Raw genomic sequence first — 20,019 nt, 5'->3', positions numbered from 1 at the left:
ATGAAAATGTTGTTCAGCTTCATAAACACAAGTCCTTTGACCTGTTCTTTCTGCTCACATAGTGTAGGTGCAGGGAGAGCGATGGGACAAACAGAAGACATGAACTATCTAACCCTGCAGGAATCTCTAAGAACTGATGACTCAAGCAAGCGACAAAGGTAGAGATCAGCTTGAAAGGCTGGTAAAATAAATAATGATGATATTTATTACATTTTCTTTAAAGTGAGGAAATTGTGGAAGATGACTAAGTGAGTTCAGGTCCAACCATGAAGCAGTTCAAACAGCAGTACAAACAAATGACATTCACCAAGTCCAGGGAAGAAGAAGAGTACACACTAGGTGTTCTTATATTTTACATTCTGTTTATTTACCTGTTCATTTCCTTGCTGGTTGCTTTCTTTGCTTTGCTTTGCTTATTTAAGTTTACGAGTATGTGATTGATTAAAAACACACAGGATGCAAACAGACTGACTGGAAAGGGGGTAAGATTTAATGGGCTTCTGCTTCCTCCTACTTCTTTTTTTTCCATGTTTAAGTTTTCATTGCATTTACTGTGCTCATTATTTTGTTTTTGTTTATTATGTTTGAAATTAAAATCAAAATGTAAAAAACTAAAGTAAATGAATTTTTAGAGACACATGGTTTAGGTTATTACGGGTATGTGGAATGGATTTTTTTTTTTTTAACTTTATTTGAATTCTTCAGTTTAGAGAAAATACAGTGATTGTGATGTAAAGTGACATGCAATGTAAAATTGTCAGGTTTGAAGGATCTCTCTCTCTCTCTCTGTATAGATAACAGAGGCATAAAGCAGCGTCCTTGCAGCCAGTGTGTGTGGAGCGCTTGTGTGCATGCGCATGGGGGTGGGGACCAAACTGTCTTCTCATGATTTTTGCTGCGGGAGCACCATGTTGCCATGGAGACTGCATCCAGTGCAGCAGAACATGCAGATGGCCCCTCTCTCTCTCTCTTTCCCTCTCTCTCTTGCCCTCTCTCTCTCTCTCTCTCTCTCTCTCTCTCTCTCTCTCTCTCTCTCTCTGTAAAACAGTCCAGCTCGCCTCTCATCCCTCACCAGCAATTCATAAATGCTTGTCTTTGTGTGCAGTTTCGAAAAAGACCCTGCAGGTAGAGACAAGCTTCTGAGTCAGAACATCAACTATTTCCACCGAGAGTAGATTTTTTTTTTTTATTTAGCCAGGAGAACCACATTGAGAATAATAATCTATTTTACAAGTGTGTCCTGGAGAGCTGGTGGAGGGTCCAGTGCATGTTTTGTTGGACTGTGGGGGAAACTGGAGTACCAGGAGGAAAAACACACACACACACACGACCCTCTTGCTGTGAGGCGAGAGCTCTAACCACTGCTCCACCGTGCAGCAAAGTAAGACGTGGCCTTTTGTGTGTCAGGAATGCAAATGCTTTCTAAGGTTTTCCAGCATTATTTAAACGCACTGAATTTAACATACTCTAAATGTATCGGCACATCAGCTTCTATTGGTTGAACTGATCCAGAACCACAGGATAGTTGGGAATGCAGCACGGTTGTACATGACTGTCCATGATCGGCCTTTAAATACACAATGCCAGTGGAGAAAACTATAATACACAATGTGGCTTCATAAAGACTTCTACAAGCTGATCATTTCATAAGCTACGTTGACTCTCTAACACATTTAACCATAAAGCTGTATAGAATTCAAACATTAGAACAGAAAATGTGAGTTGACAATATGAGGAAACACCATTTAGTTTCAATAAACATGTTCGCCCGTGTTAAGCCATGTACGGGTGACAAATACTACATTGCAGTTCATTGATTCAGCTTATATACACCATGAAAAGCAACAATCACTAATAGATAACCAATTATTAACTCTGTTAAATGTATTATTTTCTGTGAATTAAAATTCTTAAGGAGGAAATTCCGAAAATTAGAGCAAAACTAAATTTTTTGGGAAAGAAAATTATAACTTTACTCCTGTATTCACTGAAGATTGAAACAACAAAAACAACAACCAATCACATATACTTTGGGCTATAAATTGAAATATTTGACCATGTAGAAACTGTAAAACTTTGTGCCACAAAAGTTGGACAGTGGCAAAACCAAGTAGTTGCATTGTGGCTTCCCAGCAAGAGTCATTTCTGATGTGATCCACTTTTGTCAAAGTACCCTTCAAACACGACAAGAGTAAAAAAAAAAGAAATCCAGTCATGTTTTACAACTGTGGACAAAAAAAAAGGGTTCTTTAATTTGAGTATCACGCTCTGTCTCTGAAATGTGTACAAGAAGGGATAGAAGTCATCTGGCTAATGATACTTTCAAGGCAGTCATGGGGAACATGTCGCACAGACACAAACATTTTGTTAACAGACAACAAAACGACTGCATAGCTGACAGGTGGATTTTCATGAAGAAAAAAAAAAAAGAAGCCTTTTCTGAGAATTATTGTTGTCAACACTGCTATCAATCACGTTGCTGACATCTATCCAAAATCAATGTGCACTGCAGCTCAGCCCCCTGATGTTTAACCGTATTTATCAGTAGACACAGACCAGCAGGATCCTAATCTGTGTAACTGTAGCAGGGTGTCAATAAACATCAGAACAGAGCGACTTGACCGGTGGAAATGTACTGACTATTTTCTGAACAAATAGTCTGAGAATTCGAGAACGGGCCAAAGAATAAAGTGACAGCTCCTCTGCTTCAGTTTAGTGATACCGTCCTTCACAGGTCCAGGATCCATATACCAGACTACATAAAACATGTCCAATAAAGACTGATTCTATGTTTTGGGATTATTATATTATACAGGTTATTGTGTGAATTGGTGTTCTTTTTTCTTTCTTTTTTCTTTTTTAACGAAGCAGTACAGAGCATACATTTATATCTAAGTATTAATATTTCATTTTTTAGGGGGACATATAGGGCACAGGTACACAAGGGTATGTCTTTAGCTGGCAAAGGTGGATAAGTTAGAGCTTGCAGTATTGATTTGGCACAATTAAAGAAATAAAAATAGAGAAATAACCCAACATTTTTGGCCACGTAAAGGACTGGAGAAACCTATTGGCCAATGAAAGTGAGTTACATGTATATACACTTACCTATCCATTTTGCAGCGAACAGGCTGGTCACTCATGAGGGTCAGAACATCAATGTCCTATGTTTTGATCATTTTGCTCCCTAAAGATAAAACAAATCGAGACAACAAAAGGGGGAAATCATAACGCATTTAGAAAACACAGAATTCAAAAGCACACACCTGTATTATGACTAGAGTCAGAGAGAAGCTAATTACCATTTGCAAGAATTGGATTCTTCTCATTCCTCTTTTTTGTTGTTGTTGTTGTTGTTTTAACTCAACGAACCAACTATAAACCTGTTAAAGGCACTGGAAGCAGTGCAGCGGCTTAACATTGCTCCTAATAGACCAATAATGTGTAACAACCTAAGATGCGTTGCACCATCTAGTGACTGACTGGGGATAAAGTCTTCGAATCCAATCTTTTTAATTAGAAAATTAAATGTCATACAAAAAACTATCTTATGACGCGTATTTTCCGTAATGTGACCAATGTTTATTAACCACAGGTAACAATTCTGCACAGGTGTGTGATGAATGAGCTGAGCCTCGAGAACTCAGCAGGACCTCGTGGCGCAACGGTAGCGCGTCTGACTCCAGATCAGAAGGTTGCGTGTTCAAATCACGTCGGGGTCATTTATTGCTCTCCCTCACTTCAATTGCTGCAAGTTATATTAGTTCTGTAAATTTAGTATTAACTGAATCTGCCACGATCGAAACGTCTCATTAATCGTCATTGCTTGTTAGTGATTTTGTTAAAGCAAAACATTTACACTCTGGTTATCCGTTCCACCAAGCAGATAATGTGTTTTAATTTCAGAAATAGTACCAGTATGTTGGTTTTCATAGTTCTGTATGCAGTTTGCATGTTCATCTGTGTGTTTTTTCTTCGTGTAGCTACTGTCTTTTTCTCCGTCTGTCTTTTATACTAACTTTGAGTAGTCTAACCTGGAGCCTTTGAGGAGGAACGGGATCACCGGGATAAACATCTTGTATGCACAGGGAGAAAATGGAAACGTCACACAAAATCCTCTCCAGTACAACCCAGAGTCAAGTCGAGGAGCCTCTCGCCACAATCAACTGGACTTACAGGTGAGTTGGTATTTCCAGATCCAGCCTTTTGGGTGTGTGTCACTGTTTGCCCTGTGATGGACTGAACTGTTCAGGGTGTATCCAGCCTTCGCCTGTGGCCCTAACTTCATCATAGCTGAATGGGTTATGCATATAAAAATGCACAGAAGTCTCCTTTGTTGCTCATGAGGCCACTCATGATACTTTTAGTCAAAAGTTGAACGCCCTTGTTTGCCTCACGAAGCTTTAGTCAAATCAATAAGTGTTTCCCAAAAACCTCAAGCAGGAGTCAAACGGCATTTCGGGAAACATCTCAGTGCATCACGTGTGGATTCTCCATGGCTTTCCTTTTCAACCGCAAATCTAATTACAACAGCTGTAAACAGTCTAATTCCCGTGGCTGTTATGGTGGATTAAGTGTACAGCACAAACAACCGTGTGTCGCCACACAGTGTGAAGCTTTTTGTGACGCGACTAAAGAGCAGGGAATTGAATTTCAGCGCAGCAGGATATTTTTAAAGCGACAATTGTACACACAACCAAACAAATATTTTTCTGACAGCTTTCACACTACTTCAGTTACACATTCTACAATGATTTTAGAAAAAAATATATACCTTTTTGGTGCAGCTGGCAATCCTTTAAAAAAAAATAAAAGATCCAGGAGTCACTTTCCAGGCTTTTGGTTTTTAGTCTTGTTATCCTTGGCCTGAGCTCCCATCTACATTTCTATTTAGTCTTTTCTCTGGGTCATTAAAACTTCCTCGCTCCTCTCACATGCTCCTCTGAGCTTAGCTGCTTCAGCAACAATACAGCTTGGAAGTAACCTCCCTCCCTCCCTCCCTCTCTCTCACACACTTTGTCTGGATTTCTCCGAACGCTACTCTTCTCAGCTCATGTCTGTTGCTCATCTTTCACTGGGACACACTGTCATCTGAAAGCACAGGTGATCAGAAAAGAGACCCCCAGTGAGAGTGTGCTGCTTGGGAAAGGCAGGAGGTCAACCTCGGCCCCGAGGAGCTGATTCACATGAGAGGGTCTCATCACAATGGGACGATTGTACTCAGGAGCTCTCGCTTTACACCAAGCAGGTCTGTTACTGCTGACGTAGGCCTCCGCTATCTCTGCTCCAGCACAAGGTCAGGCTGAAGTCTGACAGGAGGAAAAAAAGATTTTTGATTTGAACCACCAAATTTGATTAAAAACACTGCCAACGTCTTTCTGAAGCTGCTTTCTCCGACTCCATTCACTTTGTCCCCCAAGTTAAAATGCCAGGCAACTGCAAAGGTCTCCACTGAGCACTCGCCAGAGGGAGGGATGTGAGAGGACAACAGAACAGTGAGGAAGGAGCCTGTATTAGGCAGTTTATTCAAGAGAGTATTACTGCACTGGGAGGCTCGAATGAAAATGGCCGTAAACAAACCCTGTTGCCTAAGTAACATGGCTGAATGTCTCCCTTTTTTTTTTTTTTCCCCTCTTCCAAAATTTCAGCTCCTGCTGAGCAGAGAAACCACTGTGGCGTTAAGTGTCCTCTCGAAAACTTACATATCACTTTCCATTCCAACAATAAAAATGCACTTTGGTCAGATTACTTTAAGTTATAAAGTACATTATCTGTATATTTATAGTTATCCTACAAAATGTTAAAAACAAAATTCAATGAATTTTTAGCCTCTCTGACACTGAACAAGAGTAGAAATAACAGATGAAGCGAAAGGGAAGAAGTGAAAACTGAGGAGGCGTCATTAAAGAGACATAAGCTCCCGTCAGACGTCCGAGGTTTTAATGACGAGGAGGGAAAAAGGCGACACTTTGAACCTGAAAAGACAATTGCACATCAATATTCAATTTCAATGTAACCGGTGGAAAAAAAAAAAAGAATGAATAAAAGTGGAACATCACCTTTTATTGTTGCGCACAAATGGACAAAACAAAGAAAGCGAGTGTGACTTTTGAATGTGGTTTGACTTTAAAAAATCAGCACCTCTCCTGGTCAAAGCAAGTCCACAGTTGCCTCGTTTCCAAAGGATAAGATTCTAACAGTTAAAAAAAGTTAAACTAAGGAAATAAACAAACACATACAATAATAAAGTTTAGTTTCCGACTATGGTTAAAAGATTATCACATATTAGATCATTTCAAGTTCGGTGCTTCCAAATCACCGGCTTTACTTTTGCCTCCAATGCGTCTAAAGAACGATATCAATCCAGAGGCGTTCACTTGCCTCTCGTCTGTTTTGTGTCCAAGCATTAAAGAAACCCCTCCTCTTCCTTCCCTCAGACTTTCTGTCCTGGACCCAGAAGAGTACGACCCGCGAGACATGCTTCTTTGGAACAAGTCCCTCAGTCGGAATCCGGATGGAGACGCCCGCCTGGTTTCATCCATGGAGAGAGACCTCTGGACTGGGCTTTGTGACGGAGTTCTTGATCCGAAGCACTCGGCTAGGGATGCAGATGATTGACTGTCCCGATCGGATGAATGCGATAAGGTACTGCTCTCATCACTCACCCAGACTCTGTCATCATCATCATCATCATCATCAAGCTCTTCTCCAACAAATACGGATGATGGCATGAGTCGGTCGCTTCGTCTATTTTTGTAGTCATTCATTTCAGGGCAAACCAAAGGGCTCAAGATCGTCCATGGGGAGCAGACATTCCCGTTGTTGGCAAAAAAGAAGTCTCTTGTTCGCGGACGAGGGGTGCTTGGCGTAGCAGGTTTGTGTGGTTCTCTCACTACACAATGAGGAGAATCTGAAACTCTGTCACCGTCGAGGCTACTGCTGCTCTTTTGGTAGCGAAGCACCTTCCGACTCATCTTATCCACCTCTTGTTTGAGCTCCACATTTGTTAGGGGCTCAGATTCAGGCTGTAATTTTGTTCTTTTCTTCTCAGGACTCTCTTTGGTAACTCGGACCGTGATTTCTGTTTGTTCTCCCACTGGAGCAGACGGAGAACCGTTTTTTACATTGACTGGAGGGAAGGCGCTCTTCTTGCATCTGGCCAGACCTTCCGGAGCCGTGGAGAGAAAGCTGTGCAGAGCCGACTCCAAGCTTTCAGAGTCACAATTGGGTTCGGGTCTTGGGCCAGACATTGTTGAGCGCCGTTTTGTACGGCCGTTCTCTTTCCGTTTAAGCCTCTGCTCTGCTGCCTCCCGCTCTTTATTCTCCTGCAGTGTAGAAAGACAGGACGTATTCACTGGAGAACGGATTGTAAAACCAGAAGAAAGTAATATCAAGTTGCCATTTTGCTGCTTTCACATGAAGCGATACGCAAGGCTGGAATATCAGTCCCCGTTTGCTGTATTCTTACCTTCACAGCCACGTCAAACCTCTTGCAAAATGAGTGAAAGATGGAGCAGCACTCCTCCAGTTTAAAGGTTATTGGGTCTTCGCAGAAGTACTCAGCAACTGCTTTGCTCAGGACTTGAAGCTCTAAGAGAGAGGAGTCCATCTCTGTTAACTTGGCCTCAGCCCTCTGGGGGGAGAAGAAAAGAAAAAAAAATAGGCTTTTAAAAGCACAAAGTGCTTTTGCAAAATTACAGTCAAGCAACAATGAAAAACTTTACCATAAGAAATGTGTCCATTTCTTGTATGATGTCCAGCTGCTGCCTGCTGTATAATTTCACCTCCTTAAGCGTCTTGCTTTCAGTCTCAAAGTCTCTGATTACCTCCTCTTTACAGATTCTGTGACAAAATTAGCAGATGATTGTGAGATGCAAAACTGTTGTGAGTGACCGACTGATACTTGAATGCGGTTGCAAGAACATTTGAAGTTCGTGTTAGTGAAGTAACCAGACTGTCCCTGAACTGATTATAGTCACCTTGATGCCATCCCAATGTGATTAAGCTGAGTGGGAAAAGATAACATCTCCACATGGATGCCCTCTGCTTGCTGTGGGAAAGAGAGACGTCATGGTGATTGATAACAACATGAATGTTTAGTATATGCCTTTTTATACATGTGAATATATTCATTTCCAGAGTTAAGTCACTGAGTTTGGGTATTTGCTCAGTTCTGTCTTCTGGGCAACAAGTCAAACTGCCTTTATTTCAAATAAGTTCTTTAGTTAAATATGATTCATTAGGTTTCCCTCACCTTGGCAACATAGTGCATCAGGTTCATACCAGGTTTGTTAGCCTTGGTGTCTGCCAGCTTAAGCAGGGAAGTCATCCTGAAGCCAATGGCATTGGCACTGTACCCACCCTGAACAACAAATCATTCATCAAGAGGCAGCAGAATAAAAACCCAAACAGTTTAAATGTGTAAGGAAGAGTGGAGTTCTGTGAGTATTAGCAACTTTTCAGAGAGAAAAATACAAACAGCGTTCATGTAATTCCCGGCTTTTAATACGAGCCGAATGACAGAGTGGAGGTCATCGCACTCCAGCAGCTCTGAGGATGAGAGGAGGAACAAAACGGAACGTCAATGCAGCCGTCACATGAGAACTGAAGTGTGTAAAAGTCATGCCAGTTGGGGTGAACTGACACCATTAGCTGCTCTGGTCATGATCACGACAGAGTTCTTCACGTCCTCCATGAAGGGAACGAATTCCTCCCTCAGCACCATTGTTTTCAGGCGCTGCTCGTACCTAAAGGCACAACCTATTGTTATTTGATTACATCTTATTATTGAGTTTGTAAAACGCTTACATTTAAAGATGGAGCGCACTCACCCTGGTACATGGACCAGCTGCACCATGAACTGGTCAGCCTCTGGTAAACCGGAGCGATTCCCACTGAATGAAAGTAGCTGTCTCACCTGTGCAGTGAATACGGTTATATGAAGATTTCCTCTTGCAGACACAACACAATCAAACTGAGGCAAAAGGGGATTCTGGAAAGCTTTTAAGTGGTGGTCGGAAAACGAAATATATCTCGACACAATCACGTCAACAAAATAGAAATCACAAGTGCTGCTGTTACCTCGTTGGCTTCTGGCAGAAGTTTACAGAGCTCCTGTAGTTTGCCTGTTCCAAACCTGAGCCAATTTCCCTGATGGATGTCTTGAACCATCTCTGCCACAGGCCTGCAGAGGGAGACAAGACACAAGAATTAAAAAAAAAAAAAAAAAAAGACCCTGAAGTCTGCCAACGTCTGTCGGACTTAATCAACATGAATGGTAAACGATACCAGCAGTTTCTTTAACTTTTTGATGAATCCATCGTTTAAAACAGTCATGAGACTGAGAACAAATGTATTACTACAGCTTATTCGATGCAGCTTATTTTTAGGCTGAAGATGAATATACGTGATTCGTTACACTTTTAAAAGGAGTTTTTATGAAAACCAAAAGAAATTATACTTCTGTTTGACCAAGATGCTGCTGCAGCAGAATTTACCTGCGGATCAGGATCAAGAGAGGTTTGGTATTCAAAGTGAAAGCGACTGAACTCTGTATATGTAAAGCTATAGTAACTGCAAACCAAATGTAAAACAAAAAAGTTTTAAATAGGCTAGGTAGCATCATGTTTAAGTAGTCGTGTTGCTTAGTGAGTCTTGACTTCTCAGTCAGCATGTCTGTTGCAGTTTCTGCAGCCCTTTATGCCTAGAGTTCTAAAGAAACTATCATATGACAAGTGCAAAATAAAAGTAGAAAAAAAAAAAAGAAAAAGAAAAGTGCAATGTGCATGGACGATCATTGAAAACCCAAAATTTAAATCACATTTCAAGCAATTCCTACATATTTTAATGAATAATGATTTACCAATAAATGAACTAAAACCTTCTAAACATAAAATATTTTGGCAGCTATTGAAAATTTTACATTTTAATAGGGGGAAAAGTGACAATTAGATTAAAAACTTCTCGGCTTCATTTACATGTTATCACGTTTGACTTTGGTCAAAACGTTAATGAAGTAAATCATAATCCATTAAACAAATGTTTTGCATTAAAATGATGTTTGAAAAGATATTTCCATTTAATTGCATGTTGTCAACTGTAAAAAAAAAAAAAGAAACAGAGCTCCTTGTTGGGTGATGACAGAAGAGAGGAAATAAGTTATTTATTAAAATGCTGGCTGTTTTCACTTTGACCCCCGATAACTGTAGTTCAAGGTTGTCTGAATGTTTTTGAAAGTACAACAGCTCCTGATCATATTATTTGAAACAATAAAAATGTGTCTTTATACCAGATGATAGATGTTCAATATTTCATACCAGAATGTTTATGAGCAAGACATAAGTTGGTAAACTCTTTACATGCGAGGTAAACAAGTATGCTGCCTCCCCAGTTAAGAGTTGGAACTTTATGATTATTCTGTTCACACAAATAATATAACATTTTAGGACTGAGGGGACAGGCCATACAAAATCTGATGAAGACTTTGGACATGCTGCTATAGAGTATATTGAATTATTCACATGTTGCACTGTGATGCTCATCTGCAAAATGAATCCTTTTCAACTGTACTAATGGTCTCACGCAACATCTCATTTCAACTTTATGATTACCTTTTGAAATGTCGTAGAAATATTCCAATATTCATACTCCGCTTCGAATCAAGAATTGTGACCTGAGGACAAAGAAATGCGGATCCTTATTAAATAATGAAGAAAGTTTCTGATTTTCATTTAATGGAATGAGAACAATGGCCAACATTTCCTGAGGAAGCTAAAACATTCCCAACATGATAGAAGTTCAGCAGTTCACCTGTAATTAATCAACGAGTGAGGAACTTCTGAAAACCCATTTGTTTCTATGCATCCATCACCTCCTTCACTTTTTATATAATTACTTGCTCATGAAACCATAATCTGTCTGCATCAATACTAAAAAAGTGAACAGAGTGTCTGAACCTATCATTCACCTGAGGCTCCAGTGAAATGAAGTCCATGCCCTCACGCGTCTTCAGACCCGAGACCTTTGAACTGCGTTCGGAGGCCCGTTTGTCGACGTGACTGAACAACTCCTCCATGCTCCGGATGTCCAGCACCAGGTCTCTCTGAGGCCGCTCGGAGGTCCACACGTTCAACTTGCCCAGAACGTGCTGACTGGGAATGGTGTCCCAGTTCAACTTTTTCATGGAGCGCCTCTGGACATCACAAGGTCCACAACGAGAAGATGGAGGTGGAGGTGGTGGTAGAGGAGGAGGAGGAGGAGCAGCTGTAACAGGCATGACGGGAAGCACGCAAGATGCTTTGCGATCTGAATTCGCCTGAGCATCCAGGGGCAAAAGAGGACATTGTTGAGTTGAGCAGTCCGGAGGTGACGCACATTTAATATCCACTCCCTCCATCTGCAGGCTGAAAACCACCGATGGGGGGGGGGGCGGGGGGAGTGTTTGGTAGCCCTCTAGTCAAATGAGACGACAAAGAAACACCAATTCAGAAAATTCTGGATTTTAGATTTTTATTTGTAAACATGAAGTTGAGCTAAACCCCTGCCTTTGGGTATTCATCCACTTCCATGTCTCCACAGATAAACAGAATCACATCTCTTGAATGACGTCTTACTACGAGGGCAATGCACAGGCACATCTCAAAACACAACGGAAGAGTTCACTTTGATCATAATTGAACTGAAACACTAAAGCATATTTGCAGTTTTAGAAACTGAACTACAGATTCTGCTTTTTAAAGTTTAGTCATGAAAATCAGCTTCTCAGAATAGAATGTATCACAAGATTAACTGATTTCTTCCCCCCCCCCCCCAATTTTTTAAAGCAGACCACAAATAACACAATCAAAACCTATAAACATCTTGAAACCCCTTCGTTTTGGATGTCTTTTTTTTTTTTTTTTATAAATTATGACAGTAAAACAAACGAACAAGACAATTGTTAGCTTTTCAATATTTGTTGGGTTGCACCTATTATTACAGAAATTCGCTTGTCAATTCATTCAAGGATCATCTAAAAATGTTATATACTGAACGCCCACCTGTCTCAGTACAGTTGAGCTGCACAAGCTAAAAAAACAAAAAAAAAAAAAAACACTTTTTTAGTAATTTTACTCACCGAGTTTTGTAAAAGTGCAGCTGTCAAATTAATCCTGATGGGAGCAGTGTCGCCAGATCAGATTGACAGTTTCCAGCCCTATCACATATTAGAACCCGCCCATTCCAATAAAAACCAGCCCAAACCATGAAGTTGACAGACAACCGTGCAAACCCGCAAAATCATAACACATGCTAAAGAAAACACAGCCAGAGCTTCATGTCTGCAACAAATAACCACATATAAATGATAAATAGGTTTTTGCAAATCGCAACCAACAAGAGCGCAGTAAATCAACCATAAGCTACACAAATTGCAAAATGAACCTCTGGCATCCAAGCGCCTGGCCCTGATTAGTAATAATGCCAACTGCATGTAAAAATGTGCACTTTTAAGCTGTGTAGGCCTTATATATTTTGTTATTTACATCACAAATGACCTGTATGAGGACTACATGCAAAACAATTTAAAACAAAACTAAATACGCACATACAGAGGCCATCTCCGTCTGTCCCTCCCTCCCTCCTCTCCGCTTTCCACACCTGTGGTGCTGAAAGACGCACAACAACCTGGCCACACAGCAGCTGATTGACTTTTTAATTCAACGAGTAAATGCCATAGAATAAGTGGGCTACAGTTACCAAAATCAGTCCCAGTGCAAATGTCATGTGACATACATATCATTTTCCTTTACACAGAATCAGCGTCTTTCCATTAACTTCAACAATGATGAGAACTTGAAGAACTATTTACAGTCACTGGAAGCCAGGTCAGCTGACTAATACATGGATGAGTCAAACATCCCCAACAACAGTCGGGGGGGGTTTAAAAGTGGCGAACGTCAGTGAGTTTCTGCTCAGGCCAGAGCGCACATCCATGAGGCTGGAAAGGAGCCGGAATCCCATGCGGTTTCTGGTGTCATCCTTCAGCAGGGTCACCTGGGAAAACGCTCTCTCAACGTGGGCAATCTGATGACACCCAGTGCTAAATCTTTGAAACACTGGTTTCCCCCAGCATCTTGAAATGCCTCAACTTCCAGCCAAAAGGCGTCGATGGCCTGATCACTTGAGAAGCCAGCTGATGCAATGTTTCTCCACTGGCCCTCCAAGGTGTCCACCGAACAAGAGAAAGACTCAGCGGGCAAGTCTTTTACTCCTGGCCTATTTATTGTTGACATCACCAGCTTCGGACAAAAAAAGCTCCAGTTTGCGGAGCATTTCCATTGACACTGCACCAGCACTTCTTTTAGAAAATCAAAACAGCACGCGGAGATTCTATCCTTCAGCTCCGGCGCTAATGTGCTGGCTTCCAGCTGCTGTTGGAATGAGGATGGTCCGTGTCCTGGTGTGAGAGGTAGAGGCTGGATGATTTTAGGTCAAGTTCCCTGAGATGACTGTCGTTGTTCATGTGGGGTACTACACACATATGCAGAGGAGCTTGTTAACTGATTTATCTGTGGTTTCATCCAGATAGAGAGAATATGGAGACTCATCAATATCTTCCTTTAACTCCTCTCTGAAATGTGGTGCCAGAACAGACGTGATAACAGCCGTACACTTTGTCCTGTGCATTTTGAACGCTTCCATCTCCTCTTGGGAGTATATCTGACAAGTCCTGAGCAGCATTGATGGAAGTGTGGCAGGCAACATAGGTTGCAATCCTAAGGTCAGCACGTTTTTGACTGTGCCTTGTCCTACACCAGATCCCATCGGTACAGCAAAGGATTTCACACTATCCACACAGCGGGACTTGTGTTTTGTTGTGGCGCCATGTTCTTTCAGATCATTAAGACGAGCTCTTATTTCTGTGTTACAATATTTGCAACGGGCTTTAGAGTGGTCTCCTGGGACAGACGCGATCCAGGTTTTCAGTTCAGGGTTGGTCTCCCGTTCTTTCCTGTAAGATTTTTTGTATTTTCCCCACTTCGGCATTATGATGATGCCAACTTAGCTCGGCCACGCGCTTCAAATTTAGCGCGGTAACAGTGCATTTGCTGTCTGCTGAACTGCCGATTGGGAAAAATAAAAAAACCAGATGCCGATTGAATACAACTCACATCAATTATTTGTTGCCATTTTGCCGCTCTTTTGTTTAAGTTGAACTTTACAAGGCCTTCTAGTGAAGAAGTTGCCTTTTTGTTTGTGGCGGGGTTCTACTCCCGTTCAAAAGAATAATCACCGCAATCCATATGGCAAGTCGACTTTTTCTTTATTTGTCCAAAACCAGTGCCCAATATTTACGGTGTGAAAAAAAATATTTACAGAAAGTAGTGATGGGTCCGGAAAAGCGATACAGGCGCTGTATCGCCTGTCACAGAAGCGCCAAACTGTGTTTAAAAGGAAGCACATCAATCAACGAGATGCATCTCTGCCAAAAGTGCCCCCAATATTTGGAAAATCAATTCTTTGCTGCAAGACCCACTGACATGGAGCCTCAGCGAAAACCTTCTGCTGTTTGGGATCATTTTGATCCTTATTTCGACCACCAAGGTATTTTTTTTTTTTCATTTTTTTTTATAAATCCTGTTCCTCTCAGTGTCTTGATCTGTCATAATTCAAATCTTTTTCAAAGTGACTTATTAATTTTCTGCAGGTTAAATGCCACATTTGTTTGGTTGAACTTTCTCACATGAATAAAAGCACCTCCTCAATGCTGAGGCACTACGGAGCCAGCCATGACAATGAGGTCACAAATACACCAAGAATCCATACAGGTATGCAGACATTTTACAATTGCATCGTGATTCTTTTGTTAATAATGAATACATATTCTGTTTTCATCATTTCATTTTTGACCATCAAGCTTCTAGGACGCGAGCACTGGATGAGGCAATAATCAATTTCAACATCAAGGACAGCCAACCCCTCAGCATCGTGGAGAACGAGGGGTTCAGGGAACCTATTGTGGTCCTTGAGCCGTCGTACGTTTTGCCAACTAGAAAGGTTTGTGCTGAAAATGTCTGGAGAAGTAGTCGAAATATTTCATTCATTTAGTATTTAATTACATATTTTGATATACTTTTGTTTTAATTCTCAGACGGTCAAAGAAATGGTGGCGACAAAATATGAGGAGGAACGAGACCGAGTGAAAAAGTACAGCGAGCTGTGGCTCACTGCCTTGAACAGCCGACATGTGGACTTGTGTGAACATGGAGGCTTACTTGGCTCTGACCTGTCACTACAGTAATGAGAACATGCAGTCGTGTACATCTGTGTTGGGTGTGCAATACTTTCCACAAAGTCACACTGCGGACAATTTGGCCCAAGTCAAAAGGGGTATGATGGATGACTGGGCCATAACTAATAAAGTAAAGGGTCTTGTGACCGACGCAGCTCCAAACATGATTTCTTCTGTAAAAAGTCTCCAAATTCGGCATTTAATTTGCATTGCACAGGCTTTAAATTTAGTCGTAAGAAATCATGTGATCAAATTCCTGCACTTGCATCAATTAGGCAAAAAGTCACATACTTCAGATCAAGCACCACAGGCAAAGAGAAGCTCGCTCAAGTGCTGCAACAGATGGGACGGCCAATCCTGAAACTTATCAATGAAGTACCAACACAATGGAACAGCACATTTCAGATGCTGGCAAGGCTCAATGATGAGAAAGAACCAGTGTGGGTATCTCTTGCCTCGCTAAAAACCGACATAACGCCACTAACAGCTGATGAGTTCTCCACCATCGGAGAAACACTTCTGGTGCTTGCTCCATTCCATCAAGCTACAGTGGCGTTGTCTGCAGGGGGAAAAAAAAAAAAAAAAAAAAGAGTTTCTGGATCAAAGGTCATCCAGATGATGAAAATGCTATATGCTTTGTAACTGATGAACATTAAAATGCCAATTGGTTGCTTTTTAGATGACCTTTGACAGCAGCTGGATCAGGAAGTTGGCAGGCAGAACACCAACGCCACAGCTGATGCAATTATTGAGGTGCAGAAGTACCTGGGGGAGGCCAACATCCAAAGATCCCTGGATCCCTTGCAGTTTTGGGATAACCACAAAACCACAGATCCTAATCTCTTCCGCCTCGCCCAACAATTTCTATGTACACCGGCCTCATATGTACCATGTGAACGGGTGTTTTCCAAAGCTGGAGAACTTTCTTCATAGAAACAGGACCAGCTCAAGGCATAGACATTGGAAAAACGATTTTTTTTTGAATAAAATGTTCTGGGAAAAAAACAAACATCTCTCTGCCTCAAAGACAAGTACTTAAGCAACAACACATTAACACTCTCACTTTGATTTTCATATGTTATGACACATTCACATTATTGAAGGCAAATTTTAACTATAACAATTACACTTTTAACTTAGATTAGGATATAAGATACATTAGATACAATCATTCAAATAATGTAGTCGTATATACTAGGTCATTGAATCAGTAGGTAAGTTGAGTCCCCCAACAAGGTTGCCTGCAATTATGTTTAAGATCCAGCAGGTGTCAGTATTTAATGACACAGTATCGATACAGTTTGGGTAATGTGCCACAGAGCGCCACAGAGCGTCACAAGGCCTCATCGACCCATCACTAACAGAAAGAGTGAAAAACACAACCTGAGCTCAGCTTTGAGAAATTTCCTTTTCCAAGGCCTGTTGCTTCCTCATGCAACTCCAGAGGACGTCTCCCTTCATGCAGCGTCCCACTCCGCTTTTAACAGGTAAACCCCTCCCATGGGTGTGGTAAACTTAGACCAACCAATCTCCAAGAAATTAAAATAAATATTCACATCTTCTTTTAAAGGGTACTTGATTTTTCCCCTAAAATAAACAAAAGCATTTTGCAAAGCAAATCTGAAAATAATCCCACTCAGAAAAGTAAATTGATAATTAATCAAAATAACCCCTGGTCACATGACCTTGTAAACCCCGTCTCGCCGGTCCACTGCTCCGAGGCGTCCTGTCACCGGTAAGTTATGTGTGTGTGGATGTTTGTGCAGGTGAAACACAGAGCAGTCAGGTGTGCACTCCTGGCCGGCTATACCAACATTTAGCATTTAACAACATAACTAATCCTCTTTGCAGACTTTGTACTTCAAGGGCATCGAGGCCGGACGCTTCCCCTACTTCCCTCACGCGGACACGGTCATTTACGCCTTGTTCCTCCCACAGGCGGTGATGGAAGTGCAGAACCTCAGGCCGACCTACTGGAAGTTCCTACTACGTTTAACGCAGGGGAGGTAACTGTCGAGCAAAGTTCTGTTTGACAATGCGTCATAATCACAATCGGTAAAATCCAACCTGTTTCTATCAGGATAAGTGTTCAGTTTATTTGTATTAGTGTTGGAACAAAGTGTCTAGTCCAGAGGGAAAAGATTCTTTATTTAGTTAAAGGAACACAATGATCTCTGCTGTTTGAATGTGACTGTCTGAAGTTCAGTTAAACTGACATTGTGAATCAGGCGAGTCATTAGTCAATCAGTCCTGATGGGATTGATGGCCTGTTTGCTGTCCCTTGTGACTTCACTCTTTTGTCATTCTCCCTTCAAATAGTTTTGCCTAAGCAAGAATTAAAGCCGTCTTCCGCACTCTGTGGCTGAGAAATCTTCCTCCTCAGAATCACAATCATAAAATTCTTTATCAACAGAGATAAAACCCTGTGATTGTGTATTTCTCTCTCTCTGTGTGTCTCTCGACTTCTCCGCAGCAGGCGGACATCACACACACACACACACACACGTGCAGGAATTTCCATCACTATGAATATCAGATTTGTGGGAATTGATGGAAATATGATCAATTCCTGCCCTGTTACAACATGAACACCTGCGGCTTATAGTCTAGTGTGGCCTATATGTGTACTTTTTTTTGTGCGGATATTTAATAGAAAACTAATCCGTTTTGGTCTACATGCATCGTTTTTACGCTTCGTAGCACACGTCATTGTTTATCATGCCATAAGGTCGAGCTGTAAAAACTAAATATAGTTTTTATAATAATAGTAGAAAAGAAAACTCCATTCTTGGTTAAAATTTTGAAGATATCTCATCACTTTCATCCCTTTAGCAAGGCCATTTGACTTTTCAGATGAGGCATGAGGATTATTTAGGATTTTCTGAAGTGTAATTTATAATTTGGTCCATCTGCCCAACAACAGAACGAGAAATATTTACAAAGATGTTTTTCTTTCCAAGATTCGCTCTGATGAACCAGCAGGTGCTTGATGTATTTGGCACTCAGGCCTCCAGCGACTTTAGAGGCTTTGTGCCCAAACTGGACCCTCGCTACGCCACAGCGGTCAGCCAGGCCGTGCTTCCACCAGGAGGGGACGTCCAACTGGGATGACCTGGGACCGGGCTCTGACGGGGGCTGTAGCATTGTCTCGGCAGCCTTGCTGTTCTTGCTGACTTGACCTAAGAATGTTTAGAAAAGGTGTTCCGGGTGCTTAGAAGTTCTGTTTTTGTGTCGCGAGATGGGAGACGCTTTAGATAATGCAGAAGCCCAAAAGAAGCGTGAAAGAGCACACTTGCACACATGGAATGATCACAAACTGGTTGCTAAAGATGATATGAAATGGATCTTTTTGTTAAAGCTATGTCATCTGGAAAATCTTACACAGTACAGGAAAAACACAAATAATTTCATCCCTCTGGATGATGAGAATATAGATTGTATGCAGTTTGCCATTGGCAGGTAGTAGGAAGGTAAACAGAAACTCACATTCCTTTTATCCCTTACGTATTCCTCATCTTGCAAATTACTTTTTTTTTTGGTGCTTTAAACATTTGCTAACACAACTGTAGGTACAACTCACTAATCTTTGTGCATTGGACGATGCTCGCAGAGTTTTGGTTTGATTTACCAGCAGAAGGATTCTGTGATAATCACAACTTGGATCTTTTTTAGAATGCGCATTTGCAAGTCTGCAAGTCCAATTGATGTTAAATATGATTGTGTAGCAGTGGGAGGTGTATTCACATTGTCCTCTATGGCAGAGGTGCAGAGTCATAGTTTTAGCAAATTTTAGATTAAATAGAATTCGATTTTTAAAGGCAATTGAGTGTTTTTGTTTCTCGAGTTTTACTACATCAGATTTTATTTTGCAGACACTATTTTAAAAGACACGAGTCACCTTTACAGATCTAATGGGTGAAAAGAGGTGATGGAAGATTATGGAAAAACAAAATGACCCACTAATAAATGTGACTTTAATTTTCTGTCATTACAGCTCATTAGCTAAAAAAAAAATCACTCACCACAAACGACTGTAAAAGGTACCACATTGGTACGTGTTTAGTGAAATGACTGTTTATGGTGTGAATACAAACAAACTGCCTGCATATTTTGAAACCGGTCTGTGCTGTCGTTCTATGTTTTCAACTAGAAAACTAATTGTTTTCACAAAAGTGGTCACATGCTAGTTGGAAGACGTAATTTCTCTAAAGCAAATTATGATTAAACTTAGATTTTGCAGAGAAAACTTCCCATCCTTCGCACATTAGGATGAATTTCACTAATTATGTGCTTTGGAATTATACAAATAAAATTACTGTAGCCTCAGAGATACTTTAGCTTTGGATCTATACAGTTAAGTGAGGAGGAGGAGGAGGGGAGGGATGTACAGCCATAGACACATAAACTCAGTTCAACTAATGACCAAAAATATTACTTTATTGATTGCTACAGATGTACAGCAATGTTATTCAGCATTTTCCTCCACTTATTTAAATCAACATATTGTGCTCTTGCATCATTCTCAGACACAACTCGCATGATATTGAGCCAGTGGGCAATATATTGCACTTCCCACAGTGTGCCGATGGGGGCAGCAGTGGGTCAGATTTGAGTTTTCTCAATTTAACTAAAAAAAAAAGAAAATCAAAGTGGAAGTAGGCACGCGTGATGACGTCAGTAAAATTATTTGCATAATTAGAGGTCTGGACTGAGATCAAACCTTTATGAAAGAGAAGATCAAAGTCATG

General features: G+C 41.0%; 1 protein-coding gene across 1 annotated transcript; it reads right to left on the bottom strand.

The window, feature by feature from the left end:
- Positions 1–5,071: 5,071 nt before the first annotated feature.
- fhdc3 (FH2 domain containing 3) lies at positions 5,072–11,275 on the bottom strand (the record flags this gene model as incomplete). The annotated part of the gene is made up of 12 exons (XM_080483388.1): positions 5,072–5,091; positions 6,926–7,325; positions 7,469–7,633; positions 7,725–7,842; positions 7,980–8,050; positions 8,255–8,362; positions 8,480–8,550; positions 8,647–8,747; positions 8,832–8,917; positions 9,082–9,184; positions 10,611–10,672; positions 10,967–11,275. 12 exons carry the CDS (start codon positions 11,273–11,275, stop codon positions 5,072–5,074), a joined length of 1,614 nt encoding a protein of 537 aa, XP_080339514.1.
- Between the last annotated feature and the right edge of the window lie 8,744 nt (positions 11,276–20,019).

The sequence above is a fragment of the Lipophrys pholis genome, assembly GCF_963383615.2.
Source record: "Lipophrys pholis genome assembly, chromosome: 16".
Classification (NCBI taxonomy): Eukaryota; Metazoa; Chordata; class Actinopteri; order Blenniiformes; family Blenniidae; genus Lipophrys; species Lipophrys pholis.
This window is presented reverse-complemented; position numbering and strand designations above follow the sequence as displayed.